Below are 17,642 nucleotides of genomic sequence, written 5' to 3'. Positions count from 1 at the left end.
GGGGATACACTACAAAGCACAGTTCCAACTACAGCCTTTGGAAACAAGACTGAGAAAAATACAGTAGAAGAGTTACAGTTACAGAAAGGCTTCTGGTAACTTTCTCTCCAACAGGCATAAATTTAAACACACACACAAAGAAACAGATGTTCCTCAAAGGGCAGACTGGGGGTAAAAAACATTTCCAACTCTCTCCCCTCTTCCCAGGTTACAAAAGTAAATCCTTGTCCAGAGTTTACAAAGATACCAAGACACATGAGAGAGCAGAGATGAGGTTAAGGGAGACTAGACAGGGCAGGGTAGGAAACACAGGTGAAGTATGAAAACTAGTTTACTGCAATCATATAAATGGCCCATTGTTAGGAAGGATAAACCCCTTATTGGAAATAACTGCTCCAATCATTTATTTTGCAAGTGGTAGGAGGCTGCCTTGAAATGGGATTGTCTCTGCGCAAAGGAGGCTCCTGTCATGCTCTCTGCTATCCATATTCTTCCTGGCACAGAGCCCAGCCTTGCATTTACTGTGTTTTATTTGCAGAAACGTTACCTTGCCAGCTTTAGTGAAATCCTCTTAGATATATAAATTACGTCAATAAGGTTTCACTTATATGTACATCTCAAATACCTCTCGTTTTGGAGGTTACTTAATAGGGAAATCTTATTAATATGATTTAGATTTTAATGCCCAAAGTAGTGAAGATAGCACTGGGATTCATAAGTGACAACACCATTTATTCTGTACTTCTTACCAAGACTAACTTTATTAACTAGCATTTTCCAACATTTTCTTTCTCTAGTTTCAACCTGCTGGTCACTTGCAGACTTTTCTTATATGCATATAAACCTAAATTGAATCATGTTGCTAAACTGAGCATCGAAGTGAATTCTAACATCAAACTGCATTTGATTGGAAGGCCTAAAGCCTTGAGAAATAGATGGGAATTTAATTAAAAAAAAGAAAGAAAGAAAGAACCCATATAATTTTCCATTCACTTTCCAATAGAATTAGGTGTCTATAATGTTCGTAGAGGAGGAGGGAAAGGACACATCTTAGTCAGAAGCTGCCAGTTACTGTCTCCAAGACGAGCTACAGTTGGTTCCCACTGGACTGGCATCAAGGACTTGAACAAGAGGCCAGACTCCAGCTAATAGGTAGGGAGTCAACAATCTCCCACACTTTCACCCTCCACAGGGGTTGTGACAACAAAAGGAAATGTGCACAGTCTTACTGTTTTATATGCTACTGACCATACAACCTAAACAGCAGAATTCAAAAAAATATACTCCTTTATCCTTTTCCTTCCAAATCTATAAAACAGCTTTCAGTCCACCTATGACACATTCTCTCTTAAAACTATTCTTTTGAGTTCAAGGGAAGCTTGCCCATTTCTTCAAAGGATTTGAAATGCCAAAGCTACTAAGAGAATCAGGGTGAATAATTCTGTAATGCTGAGTATGCAATATCTTACTTCCCAAAGCTCACTACAGTCCCAAAATTAAGGCAAGTTTTAGACACACATTTCCTAAATAAGTTGAACCTCTACTTCCAAAATAGTTACTAACTTCCTTAAGTGTAAAAATAATAACTAATGCAAAATTAATTTTTTCCCTGATAGAATTTTTCCGAGTTTTCTTTCTCAAAAGAGAAAAGGAGAAGGCGCAGGATTCATGCAAAAAGTTCCCCAATCAGCTTTTTCTTCTTAAACTTGCAAACGCTTTCCTATTGTGCTTGCTAAATCCGGAAGAGCTTGTAGCTTTGACAGCTTGAACCACACCATCCCTTTCAGAGCCGCAGAGAACTTCAGATCTCCTCTGCCCCGCCCCCTCTGGTTCTTGCGAACCATTGTACACCCAAGCTTTCTTGTGATTGGATAAAGCTTTTGTCAATCTCTCAGGTTGTCTCATTGATTAGAGGATCGAATCGTCAATTATTCTCCCGGTCCAGACATTTCTTTTCGTGTTAGGTTGACTGCTGAGGCCAGACGTCTTTTACAGAACAGAGCACGTACAGGATTTCCCCCCACCCCTTTCTGGAACCGAGCAAGCGCTAGGAGGAAAAAAAAAATCTGTTAAGCTCAGCAATTTTTTCAAATCCCGAAAAGAAAAAAAAAAAAGGAAACCCGGTCTCTGATCCACATAGCAAAAACACCATCCGCAAAGCTACATCTTTAAAACAAAACCATCACAATAGACATTTACGCAGCAATCACTTAAGTGCATATGCGAGCTAGAGAAATTTTAAAGTCTTAGTCATTAAGCAAAATCATTCTACCATTATTGTTTATAAAATGCATATCGTATAAATGTAAAATAGAAAGTTTAAGATGTACCACGTACCATTGCAATGTAAAAAGAGTACGTGAGAAACTTTAAAATGCTCAGACGAATTGCTTCATTTGTTGTCCCCCTTTTTTTGCATTTTAAAAATATCTAAATAAACTTGGAACCGTTGAAACCCGGAAGAGGTTTTTTTTAAACGCTGTTGGCCAATTGCAGGCTTCTTGGAGAATTTTTTTTTTTAACTCCAAATCAGAAGTCTTTTGCAATGGCAATGCACGCTGTCTCTCTCTCTTTTCTCCTCTCAACCCTCCCCCGCCCCTCCCTCTCCCTCTCCTGAAAAAAGATCCAACCTGGACTGGCTGGGTCTCAGATTCTCTCTGGTTATGCCTTGTGTGCTTTGGATTGTATGAGACTTTGCAGAAGTTGCAATCCATTCGGCAGTCCCTCAGTTCCCTCCCTACCCTCTTGTTTATTTCCGCAATCGCTGCAATTTGCATAGTAACCACGCACTAGGCGGCGGCGGCTGACTGCTGAGGGGGCCTGGAGGGGGGCAGGGAAAAGGCCTTGCCCCCTTCTCCCCTCCTCCCGTCTCTCTCCCCGCCAGTCTCCTCCTCCCCCACTGCGTGTGGCCAATAGGAGCCCCTGCCTTCAGCGCAAGCTCGGGTCGGGACAGGGTTCTGAAGAAAAGCCCCTGTGTTACTAGGCCCCGCTCACGGGATCCTGTTTTTGGCGCAGTGGAAGTTCCCCTGCTTGTGGATCCCGCAGCGAGTACTGGGAGATGTGAGGATATAGTACCTTCGCCTGAGGTTGTGCGGGTTCTGCAAGTTTTAATCAAGTCTGCACACCTGCTTTCTCGGTTTCTTTTTCCAGAGCCTCTCGTGAGTTATTAGGCTAGTTCATAGTGGTTAGTGAGAGATTTAACCTTTATTTGCACTAGTATAGACCAAGAGTTAAAGATCCTCTTTGGTGCATTAAATCTAGAGAGTGCAAAATGTCACAGAGAACTTACAGTAAGATAAAGCATCCACCCTGGGTTTTGGAAAGAAAAAAGACAGTGGCTCTATTTTCTGCAGATGGCTGAGCATAGAATTGCTAGGTGGGCTCCCTGAAGAGTAAAGCCATTCCTTTAAAGCAGAAGATACAGTGACAGTCTACTGTAACTGCCAAGCATCTAATTTGCCAATATCCTTACAAATCCCGTGTTCCACAAAGTGTAAGGCAAGCCCTCTCTCCCCATAAGAGAAGAGCTGTTAAGAGTTTTGACATGGGGGGCGGGGGCCATTAAAGATAATTATTGGAACATGGAGTACTTCCTTTCACTGGTTTGTCTTATTTCATTAACCCAGACTCTTTCTTTAAGACCATGTCATCTGGATATTTCAATGTCAAAGTTTTTTTTTGTTTGTTTGTTTTAATCATCAAGATAGCCATTAGTGCAGAACAGGGACAGACAGCTCTAAAAGGAGAAAGTATCTCTTTAAATGGAAAGAGTCACAACCAGGCTTTTGAGCTTTGTGTTGCTGCTTTTATTTAAAAAAAAAAAAAAAAAGTGTTTGTTTGCTTCAGTTAAGTAGCTTAGGACATTTTGCTGAATAACCAACCAAGTTACAAAAAGAATGTCTGTTTAGCTTACTTGATAAAAATTATCCAATAAGTCAGAAAGAATATAAAGCAACCTGTCAGTTGTCAGATTTTCTTAATATTCTTGTAAAAGGACCTAATTAATAATAAGAATTTACACAGTTGAATTAGAAGTCAGAGACATTTCATATTTTATTTCGAATCACATTTTGGGTTTTAGTTTTGCACTTCACCAGTAGTCAACCGATCAGCATTTCTGGGAGGTTTCATACTGTGCTGTCCTTGGCATTAGACAAGCTTTGCTCTTCTGGCCTGCTTCTCACAGAAGCAGGTATTCTCTTACTCTACAAAGCCTGTGGCATTTAATCCAGTCCTTCACCAAGCATGTCCACTTGGCATACTACTTTCACCTAGAAATACACTTGATGGCACATAGCCGTTTAAGTAAAAGAAAAACAAAATGTGTTTCGAAGTAATAAAATTCTAGGCCTAGTTCAGCTGGTCAGGTCTTGTGAACTTGAGACCATTATGTAACACTTGTAAAATAGAACATCAACTTATTGGGAGAGGTGGAGGGCTGTTTTGTCAAGAGTTAAGAACCTCTGAAATGCAAGAGATATCAAGTTGTTTTGTGCTGCTCTGCGTATTGCATTGCCATGGTCTAAATAATCCCTAATGCTAAGTAAGCCAGGCCATGTCCATAGTTGATAACAAGGAGTTTTCAGTACATTGTCTTTAGCTCATTAACTTGATTTACTGGGGTAGGTTGGCACCATTTTCAAAGTGACCTTTTATGTTTCCATCTAGTCAACAAAAACATAGGCTTTGGAGTCAAACTTAACTTTTTAATGTTGGTCATACCATGGAACACTAGTCAAATTATTTAATCTCTGCAAGCTTTAGCTTCCCCATCTGGAAGATGAGAATTATTAAAATAATGTATGTAACATGCCTAGGGTATTTAGTGTACCCAATATATGGTAGTTATAACAATACCACATTCTAGGCACGGTGAATGAATAGAGAAGAATAAAACATTATCTCTGCCTCCAAGAAACTTTCAGTCCTATGGAAGAAGACACAAAGCTTAATAATAATATAATGTGATAAATCCATTTTAGGTATATATAAAGAACAAATGGTAATAGAACGATCGATTTTGTGTAGGTGTGACAATAATCATAGAGGCTAAAAAAGAGCAAATGATGTTTGTGTTGGGCCAGAAGTATAAACTTGTCAGGTGAGCAAGGGAGAAGCAGGGCATTCCTCTCTGGGAAAGAACAGTGGTGTCAATGTATATAATGGGCAAAAAAAAAAAAAAAATAGGAATGTATTTCTAATATTGCCTAACTTGAATTAGCTTGCTTTACAGGAACTAAGGGTGAAGTTACAAAAGCAGGCCTTGGCAAGAGTCTTAAGAACTATTTAAACTTTCACTTGGGGGACTGGGAAGACATCAGAAGTATTTAGCCAAGAGATGTAAAAGGTCAGATTTGCAAATTAGAAAGATCATTCTAGTAATGGAGACAAAGAGAACAGAAAGAAGAGGATATCATATGCTATGGCATAGCTGGAATGAATGAAAAACAGAAGGAAAAAAGAGTGGATGGCAGGAGAGAGGTGAGGAAGCAAGGGAAATCCAACACTGATATTATCTTTCAGGGATTTTGATCAACAGGAACAATTTAGAAGTGAAATATTTCTGGATCCTGCCAAAATTTAAATATCCAGATATACAGGATGGTCAGTAGTGTAAGAGGTTCTCTCTAGTCCACAAATTGCCACTTCTATGTCCTTAAACCTACTAATATTAAATAATATTAAAATAATACCAGAAACAATAGCTTTCGTGGATTGTTTACATTGTTTTGGCATGATTTTTGATTCCTCTTACCCTCTGAATTTTCATTCTGGTAGCCTTAGCTCTACCATGCCCTTGGAAATCAGGTGCACATCAAGTAGGGTGACTTTGTGTTGCCAACCCCATTGAGAGCCTCAGGTTTCCATGTAAGTTGGCTTTATGCCTTGAAAATAGTAGGCTCTTCCAGGAATTCTGCTTTGTTGACCCAAATAAAAACATAATCCTCTTGTAAGACATTGATATGGAAACTAGAACATCAGAGTCTTACAGAATTAGAGTAATAATTCAAAATTGCAATATTTTAAATAATCAATTTGTTTAATGTATAAATTAAATAATTTTGACACAGAGATATTACTTTACATTTTCTTGATTTGCCTAAATCCTATATCATCCGAAGCACTTTTTAAACAAAGTGACCACCACAGGCATTCAAAGGACTAACATAGCAATTTAAATGATAAACACTGCAAGTAAAATTAAACACAGGAATTAATGAGGCCCTCAAGTAACCAAGTTGTGGCAGACAATTGTCACTCCCCAACCCCCAATCTGTTCTTTCTCTAGTGCTGGATATATAGATGAATAGTTTAGAGTCAGCATTTCCCAGGCTTCTTTGCAGTTAGGTACTGTATTTCAATGCACAATCATAGCTTGTGCTGTTTTTTTCAATTCAAAACTTGGTTTATAACCTTTCATTGTGTAATCATCACATGATATCATTCTGTTCATCATGCCAATTAAAAGGGAAACAGATCAGAAATGCATTCACCAGTGGCATGTAGATGTATGTCAAATTCTTTTTTCACACTGGAAAGATGCTTGCTAAATTGTCAGGAAGAAATGATGTACATCAACTTGGACTATTCAATTTTAATGTGTATTCACAAGTATTCTGTGCAGCCTAATCTTGCACCAAAGACAGTTTAGTAATAAATAATTCTTAAGTAACATTGGCACAATAAAAAAAAAAAACAGCTTTACATAATGGTTGCACCCCACTTTTTGCAAACAAAAAAAATTGGCTTAAAATCGGCAATGTTTATGCAGTGAAAATATGGTATAACATGCAAGTAAGTTCTTCCTTTTTCTTTTTTTAAACTTCGTAATAAAATGTGAGCAAAACTGTTGAGTGCAATTTTCATGCCACTTGCTTAGAAGAAATTGTGCTTGTGGCTCTTTCCAGAGGCTGCAATGAAGCCATCTTAGAGCCCTAACTTCAACTATGAAGACTAGGACAGTGGCCTGGGAGAGAAGACAATGATAACAAGGAAGGAACTTGAGTCCCTAAATGACCTCATGGCGCAGAGCTGCTTCTACAGTCTGAATCATATTTAAGCCACTTTGTTTTGGAGTTTCTGATACAACAGCCTATCCTTTACTCTAGCTAATAATCAAAACTATAAAACAATTTCATAATAACTTTGAGTAGTTTTCTCTCAGAAATCCTATGGCCTTTCCCTAACCTGGTACGTAATACATTTGATTTTATTATCAGTCTTCTTCCCCAGATTCCCTCCTGCTCAGTCTCTCCCCCGCTGTACCCTCATCTCAGCTCCAGTAAATGACTCACTTTTCGCTTTTCATCACTTCCTAACACACCACGCATGTTAATCCCTCTTTTTTTTCCTTGTTTGCATGATTCCTTCTTCCCAGAAGCCCCTCGAAAGTTTCTCCCTGTTCTATTCCTTCTTTCAAGAGCCAAGTGCTACTTACCAACTTCCCCCAGAAGAACTGGTCAATCCCTCTAAGCTCTTTCATTCATCTACAATAGCTCTGTTCACATTACACATCCGCTATTTATTTCTTTCTGTCTACTAGACTATACACTCCTTTAAAGTGCAATGGTTTTATTCATCCTGTATGCCTGGAAGCAAAGTGTCAAAGTGAGTATCAAACCGTCAATTAATTGGTGATGAATTAATGTGTGAATTAATACATGAACAAATGACTACATTTTTCAGCCTTGCACTCTGATAGAAAATAGGGTCAGGAGTAAGATCAGTGCAAGATGGCATCATCATAAGAGGATATTTCTAAGTATAAATAGCAAAATATTGAATTTGCCCTTCATAGGACATGCACATGTTATCATCTGTACCCTTCCTGCTGGATGACTGGGTCAGGCATTGCTATCCCACCACACAATTGAGGAAACTGAGGCTCAGGAAAGTATGGGGAGCCGCTCAGGGTCATTCACTTAGTGAATGGTTGTATAGAATATTCAGTTCATTTAGAATCCTTCTCCAATGCTCTAGCTTGTGTTTAGGCCTCAATTTTTTTTTAATTTTTTTTTTTTAGTTGTTGATAGACTTTTATTTATTTTATGTGGTGCTGAGAATTGAACCCAGTGCCTCACACATGCCATGCAAGTGCGCTACCAATGAGCCACAGTGCCAGCCCAAGGCCTCAAGTTTTTAAAAGTACAATTTTGATGGTTAGCTGGCTCTAATCGTAGCCTAAGGTAAATATATGGACTTGTTTTTTGGGCACTGGGCTTTGCTCCTGGGGCCACTCAACCTTTGAACTATATCCCATCCCCTTTTTATTGTTTATTTTGAGACAGGGTCTTGATAATTTGCTGGGGCTGGCCTGGAACTTATGATCCTCCTGCCTCAACTTCTCGAATAGCTGGGATCCCATGTGTACATCACCACACTTAGCCGGGACCCATCTTCTTATCTTGTATACACCACAATAAACTGCACAAGACTGAAAGTGATGTCCTATAACTGAGCTGCTAGAGAAGCCAAAGAGGAAATCCTGCCTGAAATAGAAGCAGCAAAGTATGAGTTGACAATTTCAGGAGAAAGCTGAAAGAGAGCTCAGAAATTTCCAGCTACCACAGTTTACAGATGACAAAACTGAAACTACCAGAGTTAAGGAGCTAGCTCGTGGCCAAACAGCTGGTAAAGAATTAATCCCCAGTGCAGTGCCAGTTTCATTACATCATGCAAAGGATATTTTTCAGGAATGAGAAAGGAGTGAGTAACTATCTCTGGTATCAAAATAAGAAAGAGGCCTGGGAAAGGAAAGAATTACTGTCAACGAATCTGAAAGAGGAGAGGAAACAGTTAATTGCTTGAACAAAATCCAGGCTAGTGCTTAAAGATTTACCCAAATGTGTTTAGATAGTTAAAAAGATAATTTTCAGGAGAAATAAATGAAGGTGAAGGCAGGAGTCTAGAATCAGAAGGTAGAGACATGACTAGATGCTTAGAGCTGTCTGCCGACATGGGTTCCTATTCTCTACTCCTAGTGGCATTGGGCACTTCAACTTATCTGACATCCCCTCAGACTTTCTTCTCTGTAAAATGTAAATAGAATCAGTGTGGCTTGCTTCAAGTAGTTTTGTGAGGACTCAAAGAAATCATGAATGTGAAACTGTTCAAAACATTTAAGTTTCTGTTCTATAAAGGCCTGGTACCACCAATAGTTGTTAGTAGAGGTTTATATAGAGCAAATGTGGTTTTTTAATCATATTTATCCTGCCTGTATCTTGTCAGCTTTAGAGTAGAAGTATATGTGTAACACACACACACAATCTATTAAGATAAAAATAAAGAGTGGCATCAAGGACAACATTCAAAGAGATTCATACTTTGTTAAGGTTGACTTAAAATCGTGACTTTCAGGGCTGAAACTGTAGCTCAGTGGCAGAGTGCTTGTGTAGCACATGTGAGACACTGGATTTGATCTTCAGCACCACATAAAAATAAACAAACAAAATAAAGGCATGCTGTCCATCAACAACTACAAAAATTAATTAATTAATTAATTGTGACTTTGAGTTTCCTGCTAATGATTTCAAAGAGGGAAAAGTAAAGACTTAGGAGAGGTACAATATTAACATGATTTTACAATTCTAGAAAGGTTATCCAAAAGCAACACGGATGTTCTGAGGTCTGAAAAAGTTTGACACATGATCACCCAGCACCACCTTTTCCAGTGCCAGGGTGTATACATAGACCTTGTGGTCATGTCCAGGTCCAACTTCCTCTGATGCACTCAACCAAGTGCTCAGTTGCTGTGTAATAGTCCAGCCAGGATAGAACCAGAGAGAGCGGGAAGGATGGGAACCCCTCAGCTACAGCTCAAGGGCCTTGAGCTAGTGGTACTAGTGCTCCCACTGAGCTAAGCCAGAATGTCCAGAATGCATAGCTATAGGCCCAGAAAATCAGAAAATCAGCAGTAAAGAAAGGCAAGCACTGCTGGAGACTGGCTACTTGCACCGGTTGTCTTCACATATTTGTGATGATATTCCTAAGTCACATTAGACCTTCCTCAAAAAAAAAAAAAAGAAAAGAAAAAAATTAGGAAGGAAATGGGAACTGGACAACCCAGTTGGCATGGACACTGGCTTCCAACTCTCTTTTCCAAACTTCCCTCATAGCTCTTCATAAGGTGACCTACGATGCAGTCGACAAAGGAACTCTAACAAAGGATACTGTAGAACTGAGGTGGTCCTTGTTTGATACAACTAGCAGAGTAAGTGGATAGTGTGCCTCAAACCAGGATTACAGGTAAACTTAGAAACATAACAGGAAAAAAAATGCCTATGTAGATCAGGGTAGGGAGATAGGATACAATCTAATAATGTGGGTTGTTTGGTTCTATTTTTTTATGTTTTCTACTGGAAATTGAATCCAGGGGCACTCTGCCACCAGCCCTTTTTATTTTTTATTTTGAGGCAGAGTCTCCCTAAGTTGCCTGGCTGGCCTTGTGATCCTCCTGCCTCAGCCCCCACCAAGTTTCTGGGATTACAGGTGTGCACCACCGTGTCCAGCTAATCTGATATTGTTTGGATGATCTCATAGGGAAATGTCAACATTTTCTTGTCAAGTTGTGGTAAAGTATGTATAATACTACATTTATTGCTTTAATAATTATTAAATGTACAACTCTGTGACACTAAGTAGATTCACATTGTCGCAAAACCATTACTACCATCCATTTCCAGAACTTTTTCATTTTCCCAAACTGAAATTCTGTATCCATTAAAAAATTCCATGCTTCTTCCTCTTCCTCTTCCCAGTGCCTGATAATACCATCATATTTCAATATCTATGAATTTTACCACTGTCAGTATCCTATGCAAGTAGAATCATAAATATTTATTCTTTTGTGACTGGCATATTTCATTTAATATAAAATGTCTTCAAGCCTCATTTATGTATAGCATATGTCAAATTCCCTTCCTTTATGCGGCTGAATAATATTCCACTACATGCCTATACAACATCTGTTAATGGACACAAGCAGTTTGCTTCCAAAACTTTTGGTTGTTTTGAATAATGCTCTATGAACATGGATGTGCATAAACATCTATTTGAGTTCCTGTTTTCAAAGCTTTTGGGCATAGACCCAGAAGTTGAACTGCTGGATTACATAGTAATTTTATTTTTTAAATTTGAGAAGGAAGGAACAATCTTATTTTTTTTCTTTGGAGAAAATATTGAATAATTTCTTTAATTAATTGTGTCACTTATGAAGTTGATTTTATGAGCATTAGGAATTTTGGATTCTGGTCCCAGAACTCCCACTAATTGTGTGATTTTGAACATATCCTGAGTTATCATGACCACTTTCAGTTTCTTCATCTGAGAAATCTCCCAATCTCCGCAACTCCCCTCTTCTCTAGTAGTGCTGGGGATTGAACCCAGGACTCATGCATGATTGACAAATGCTGTACCCTAAGCCACACTCCCAGCTCTGAAATATATCTTTGAACTACTTGGATATCCAAGGTCCTTTGAAATTCTGGAGATCTATAGTTCTGTATAAGAGAACTATATGTATATAGGCTCATTCATTCATTTCAGAAATATATTTGAGTGCTGGAGCAGTTGCTTTCTCAAAGATAAATAAATATGGGGCTGGGTTGTGGCTCAGCGGTACAGCACTCACTTAGCACATTAGAGGCCCTGGGTTCGATCCTTAGCACCACATAAAAAATAAATTAATTAAATAAAGATATATATATATATATATATATAAAATAAGTGTTATCTAGGAGCTATGGGAACCAGAAGGAGGTAGGCTAGGGTGATAGTGATAGTTAAAAGAAATGGTTAGTTAAAGAAAGAAATGATAGCTAAATAAAATGGCCTGCTAGCTAGTGGGAGGCTGAAAGGTTGAACTTGAAACAGAACATACTGGTCCTTGTGATGAGATTTTAAAACCATAAACTTTACCATGACAGTTATGGGGAATTAGTAAGGGATTTTTAAAAGGTAGTAATAGGAGGAGTTTTTGTTTAGAAAAATCACTCTGATAGCACTGTGGAGACAGACTGCGGAGGTCCAGAAACAAACTAGCTAACCTTTCTTGCCTTCATTATCTCATCCCCCCCCCCCACCTTTTTTTTTGAAAATGGGAAAGTTAATCAAGCTGTCCCAGAGCTTAACCTGGAACAAAAGACACTTGATTGAACTCATTTAATCTTGATAAATAACACTACACTATACTTCTCTTTACCATGAAAAGTGTGGTCACCACTTCTCCCAAAACTATGTAAACTGCTCAGCTGATCTCTTCACTATTGTTGATAATACATTAACATCTTCAGGTCATTACTTTGCCAGCTAATGGTTTAGAACTACAACATTAGAACACTTGAAAGAATTCTGATGGGAGTTTATTATCCTTTTGTAACATTAGAAAGTAAATACTGTGTTGGGGGGTGTGTATAGCTTAGTGCTAATGTGCGTGCTTAGCATGCATGAGGTCCTGGTTTGGATCCTCTGTAACACACACACATACACACACACACACACACACACACTCATATAATCACATATTAATATAATACTTTACATTTTATGAGAAAACTTTACAAAGTATATTTGGCCAGGTAGAATTTTTCCCTAATTGTGATAAGAAAAGTTTAATTCTGGCTTTATCTATTATTATTTATATATACAATGCACTGTTAAAAAAATCATAGAATTACACTGTGATGCTATTTTCCTCTCTTATATATCTTATTTTCTATGCTATTAAAGTTACAAGTTGAGCTGGCATCAGCAGAATTCTGTACCTATGGAAACAATGAATAATCCCTCTAAGGCCAATATTTTTAATGGGTCAAGAAAAGAAGTCGTTTTCTATCTCAGATCACATGAATGCAGAAATAAGGTGTTTGGAAAAATACTCTGGGTTTTAATATGCAGGAATAATGCCTAGGTGTATTGCAGATGTTAAGATTCATTTAATCAGTAATGCCTTGCCCAGTAATAATATAATGCTGGAAATAATGGAATTTACTTTCAATACATTTTGTCAGCTTGGCATAGTTTTTATTTTGTGTTTACCAAGGAAAGAAAACCAAAATGAGAGCAAGGAGAACCAATTATAAAGAGTGCCTAAATTTGGCGACGATGCCTGAAACTGCCAGTTGGTTGCAAGCAGGGTCAGATTGAAAGCTGAAAAATTAAAGTTTGTAATGTAGTTGGTATGCTTATAGTATATTGAAGAAAGTGTGTTTTTTTCAAAAAGAGGCCAAAGAATGGTGCATGTTTCTGGTTTTAACATTATTCTTATTAGTTTGCTAGTCCTTGCATGAGCTATAAAGTTGACAATAAATCAAACATATTTTAATTTGTTGTGAGATAGCAGATAGAAGCAGAATTTTCCAAGCTGGTCCTCTGCCAAAGTATTTCTACTAGCCCTACTCTCTACCAAAATTTACGCCATCATAAATTTTTTTTAAAAAAAATTGAACTATCAATTAAATTCAAGTTTGAAAAACATTTACTGAATGTTGCTGGTCTGCCAGGTACTACATTAGGTTTGGGGATGCAGGACAAGTAAGGGATGATCTAGTCTTTTAAAGCCTGTGATTTTAGGCAAGTTTGGGTTATATTATTTGCCATAAAGCTAGAACATAATAGTCTTCTCCATGTTAGTAACAACATATTACATGTGGCATTGCATCAAATAGAAAGTTGCAACCCACCTCTCTGTCCCCCTTCACACTCAGAACCTTTTATTAATAGGACTATCTTTTTGAAACACTTATTTGAATATCAGATAAACAGTAAGTACTATGTTCACACATCTCAGCATAATATGTCAGTAAATTCTGAAAATGTAATATGGATGATATTTGCTGCAAATCAGATTAAAATAGTTATTAGTGTTGAATTTAGTTTCTCAAAGTGGGAAATTGAGAAGACAATTTAACTTTATGTTACAGATAATCGAAAGAAACACTCACTGTAATATCAAGTGTTAGTTAAAATACTGTTTGAATCTGTTTTTGTTCTTAGTTTTTGTAGCATGTCCAGAAGGGAATTTTTCGTAGTAGAGAATAAAGTTCCCACAGTTACCTGTTGTTTCCTGAGCTAAATGCTCTTAACTCAAAAGTTATTGAAGAGCTTATGAAACTCATCCCCCTTTCCTTCTTTTTCTTTTGTAAAGTTAAATAAAACCCATGGTTTTACAAGGGTCTATCTTGTTTTCACATTGTTACTTGATCACTCTAATTGTTTCAATTTGCTCAATACTTTTGCTTTAATTTTTTCAGATGTAACATTATAACCTTAACTATTACAAATTGTTGTCTTAGTGTGTATGATAACAGCAACACTTCCATAGTCTGTAGATAAAATAATTTCATTAACCATACATATATACACAAAATTCCTCAGCTTTTAGAGTAATATATAAATTTAATAGAAGAATACTAACTTGGAATTAACAAGCACTTCAGTGATGGAATAATCCCTATATGAGACTTCTGAAGTTTTTTTTTAACCATGATATTTTATATCAAAACCAAAATCAACTAATTAATAAAATGTTATAATTAATATTTGTAGTATCAGGTATTTATTAATATCAGCAAATAAAATATTCATTTACCTTAATAAAAAGTTCTAAAGCAACAATACAGTAAAATTTTTACTTAACTTTTTCTACAATAAAAAGTTTGGTTTGCAATTTTCTTTCCCTTTAAAAAATCCATATCAAGAATGTTTTTAAAAGGCAATTTCGTTACCTGACTCTGTCATGGCAAAGCATGGCTATATAGAAGATACCACAAAAGGTATTAACTCAGGGCTGGGGTTGTGGCCTAGGTGTGGTATAGCACTTGCCTAGAACATTTGAGGCACTGGGTTCAATCCTGAGCACCACATTAAAATAAATAAATAAAATGTATTGTGTCCATCTTTAACTAAAAAAGATTTTTTTTTTTTTTTTTTAGAAAAGTATTAACTCAGATTAACTGTAGGGGAGCATTTCACAAGTTCAGGGCCCTGCCTTATGCCCAACAAAAAATTCTTTGCTAGTTTTTGTATGTTCCTATGTGAATTTATACATTGTGATAAGTCACATTTATATAGCTATAAATTAGACTCATACTCAACTTTGAAACCCTGAAATCTGGGTGTTTAAGAAGAAAAGGACAATGAATATCTGCTGCCTGGAAGAGTACTGGCTTCCATTGAGTTGGTAGGCCACCTCTCTGTAGCCCTACATGTTAATCTACTTCCATTTGTCTCTTCTCTAGTGGCTAAATTATAATACCCCTCTATTTCCACATCATGATAACATGGAAGTTGTGTACTGTCTATAGATTGTGGGTTGTGAAATGATGGCTCAAAAACATAACCAACTTACTATGTTTTAAATGTTATTTTCCAATCTCTCCCCTCCTTCCAGGGAAATAGAGGTCTTCTTGTTTCTACTATCTATAGGTTGGGATCACATATTAAGATGAAACTGAAAGAACCATCTGGATGTGGCTGCTGGCTTTCTTTAGGGCAGCTACTCATTTGCAATCTACTCTGTACTTAAATCCTTTAAAACTACAAATATACTTTGAGAAAGTTACATCACTGTAAACAAAGACACCTTGCTTAAGTTATTATTATGCAACACTGTGACATTACTTACACATGACACTGCAATTATCTTCTCAATTTGACAAATAACACTATAGTTGTGTAGGCAGCTTCAAGAGAAGTAAAAACATAGGATAAACATGTCAATGCTAATGTTTATGAATGAAAAAGGTTTTCCTAGGCCTGAAACATACTCAACTTTTGTCCTGAAAACAAAATGGAATGTCAAAATTGTCCTCTACATCTTCAGAATACTACTTTTAAAATGTAGATTTGCAGTCTGATATAATCCCTATGCTTGGCTACAGAGAATAGGGACATAGTATTATAGTAAAATTCTGGATGTGCTTTTTAAAAATTTACAGGCATCATTACACATCTAGCAATAAATTTGTTAATTAGCCATCTCTCTCTCTCTCTCTCTCAAAAACAAACTAAATAAATAAACAATAAAATAAGGTGCCTGTAACCCCTGGGTTATGACTGCACCAGGTGATCTTTATCAGATCTGGGAGAGAAATTGCCTCCCGCTGCAGTTCAACTGCTGCGGTGGCTTGCTGTTTAAATAGAAGACCAAGGAAACATATTCTGGACACATTTTTATTAAAAATCTGATAAACAGACAAAAAAGGATCAGTTTTTAAAGGAAAAAAAATGATAACCACTTGTCAGAAGAAAAAAGCAAGTGAGGACAAACGACCCCCACAAGTGTCTATGAACATTTCTCTCCGGTGGCTGTAGCAAAGCTGACAAGGACGGAGAACGAACAAGGAGGAAGTGAGAGAAGGAAGAAACAGGATTCAAAGCGTCATCTCCATATCTGCAAAGGTATGGCCTCCCCAAAGCTCAAAAAGCAAAAGCTGTGGTGGCCATTTTCATATATATATATATATATATATATATATATATATATATATATATATATATATATATATATATATATTTAAGGGGAAAATAAAACAGAAAAGCTTTATCTCCCTTTCTGCACTACCAACAGCTTGGTTCTTTCCCGCAAAGGTAAAAAAAAAATATTTATTTATTAAAAAACAAAACAAAACAAAAACAAAAATGCAGGTACAAAACCCAATCCACATACATCCTCTGAGACTTCTGCAGTCAACTCGTTTCCATTTGGCAAGTTGCACTCAAGGAGACGCAATCTTGAAAAATCAATCCGTGCTCGCGCCCCCGCGCCGCCGCCGCCGCAGTGGCCACAAAATTAGCGGCTCCGAGGACATTTTTGCCGCAGTGCACGTCCGCCGTAACCACCGAACACTCGGATGAATAATGGAAGCATAGCGTGGAGACAATCAAGTTGATTTATCACGCAAAATAATTCACTGCTTCAGTCCGGCTCTTGGTTCTGTCACTTTAAATCACAAACGCGCGCATACACAGATCCACAGGCGCTCACACATGCACGGTACACGTGTGTGCGTGTGTGCGTGTGTGTGTGTGTGTGTGTGAGTGTGTGTGTCCGCGCGCGCGCCAAAGCCAAGTGGAACGATTCCAAATTGCTTCACGTATATGAAGGGGGTGGGGGAGAGCAAAAGAGCCCGTCACCCCAATCCCTGCCTCCACCTTTTGCAGCGTGGACGAGTGGCTTGTGATGCGGCTTGGCGCAAAATAAAGTCTGAACAAAACTAGACTGTGAGACTAGCACGTCCCGGAGTGAAACCAACTGACGTTAACGCAGACTCTGTAAAGACTCGGATCATTTGCAGGCAAAACTAAAATTTCCCCTCTTTAAACAGGAAAAAAAAATCATTAATTGGGGTCAAATCTAAAACTCAGCTTTTAAAATGCAGGCACATGTGGGAGACTCCACTTTTGCAAGTTCCTGGGTCAACATCTGGTGAAGACATTCCAGAAACACATCTGAAAGGAAGAAAGGAGTAAGACAGCCCCTTCTTTATATCTCTTGGGCCAAAAAAGGTTGTTAAAACTTTTTTTTTTAATATATAAGTGTGCGCTTAGTCTAAATACTTTTATAGTCTAAATACATTTTGTCAACTCTCAAGGCAGTCTGGGGTGGGGGAAGAGGAATGAACTTAGTAAACTAGAAGTAGGGT

The 17,642-nt window shown here is 37.6% G+C and overlaps 1 protein-coding gene across 1 annotated transcript in view; it reads right to left on the bottom strand.

Moving 5' to 3' along the window:
- Nfia (nuclear factor I A) overlaps positions 1 to 2,446 on the bottom strand; it is a 360,710-nt gene extending 358,264 nt beyond the window's left edge. Inside the window, exon 1 of the mRNA XM_046451020.2 lies at positions 2,338 to 2,446. Coding sequence (XP_046306976.1) covers positions 2,338 to 2,340 — 3 coding nt within the window. The 5' untranslated portion in view covers positions 2,341 to 2,446. The remainder of the gene's footprint in view (positions 1 to 2,337) is intronic.
- Between the last annotated feature and the right edge of the window lie 15,196 nt (positions 2,447 to 17,642).

The sequence above is a fragment of the Marmota monax genome, unplaced genomic scaffold, assembly GCF_021218885.2.
Source record: "Marmota monax isolate L192 unplaced genomic scaffold, Marmota_monax_Labrador192_F-V1.1 WCK01_AAM20220418_F8-fsc00023, whole genome shotgun sequence".
Classification (NCBI taxonomy): domain Eukaryota; kingdom Metazoa; phylum Chordata; class Mammalia; order Rodentia; family Sciuridae; genus Marmota; species Marmota monax.
The sequence above is the reverse complement of the archived record's forward strand: the minus strand, read 5'-3'. Positions and strand labels throughout refer to the sequence as shown.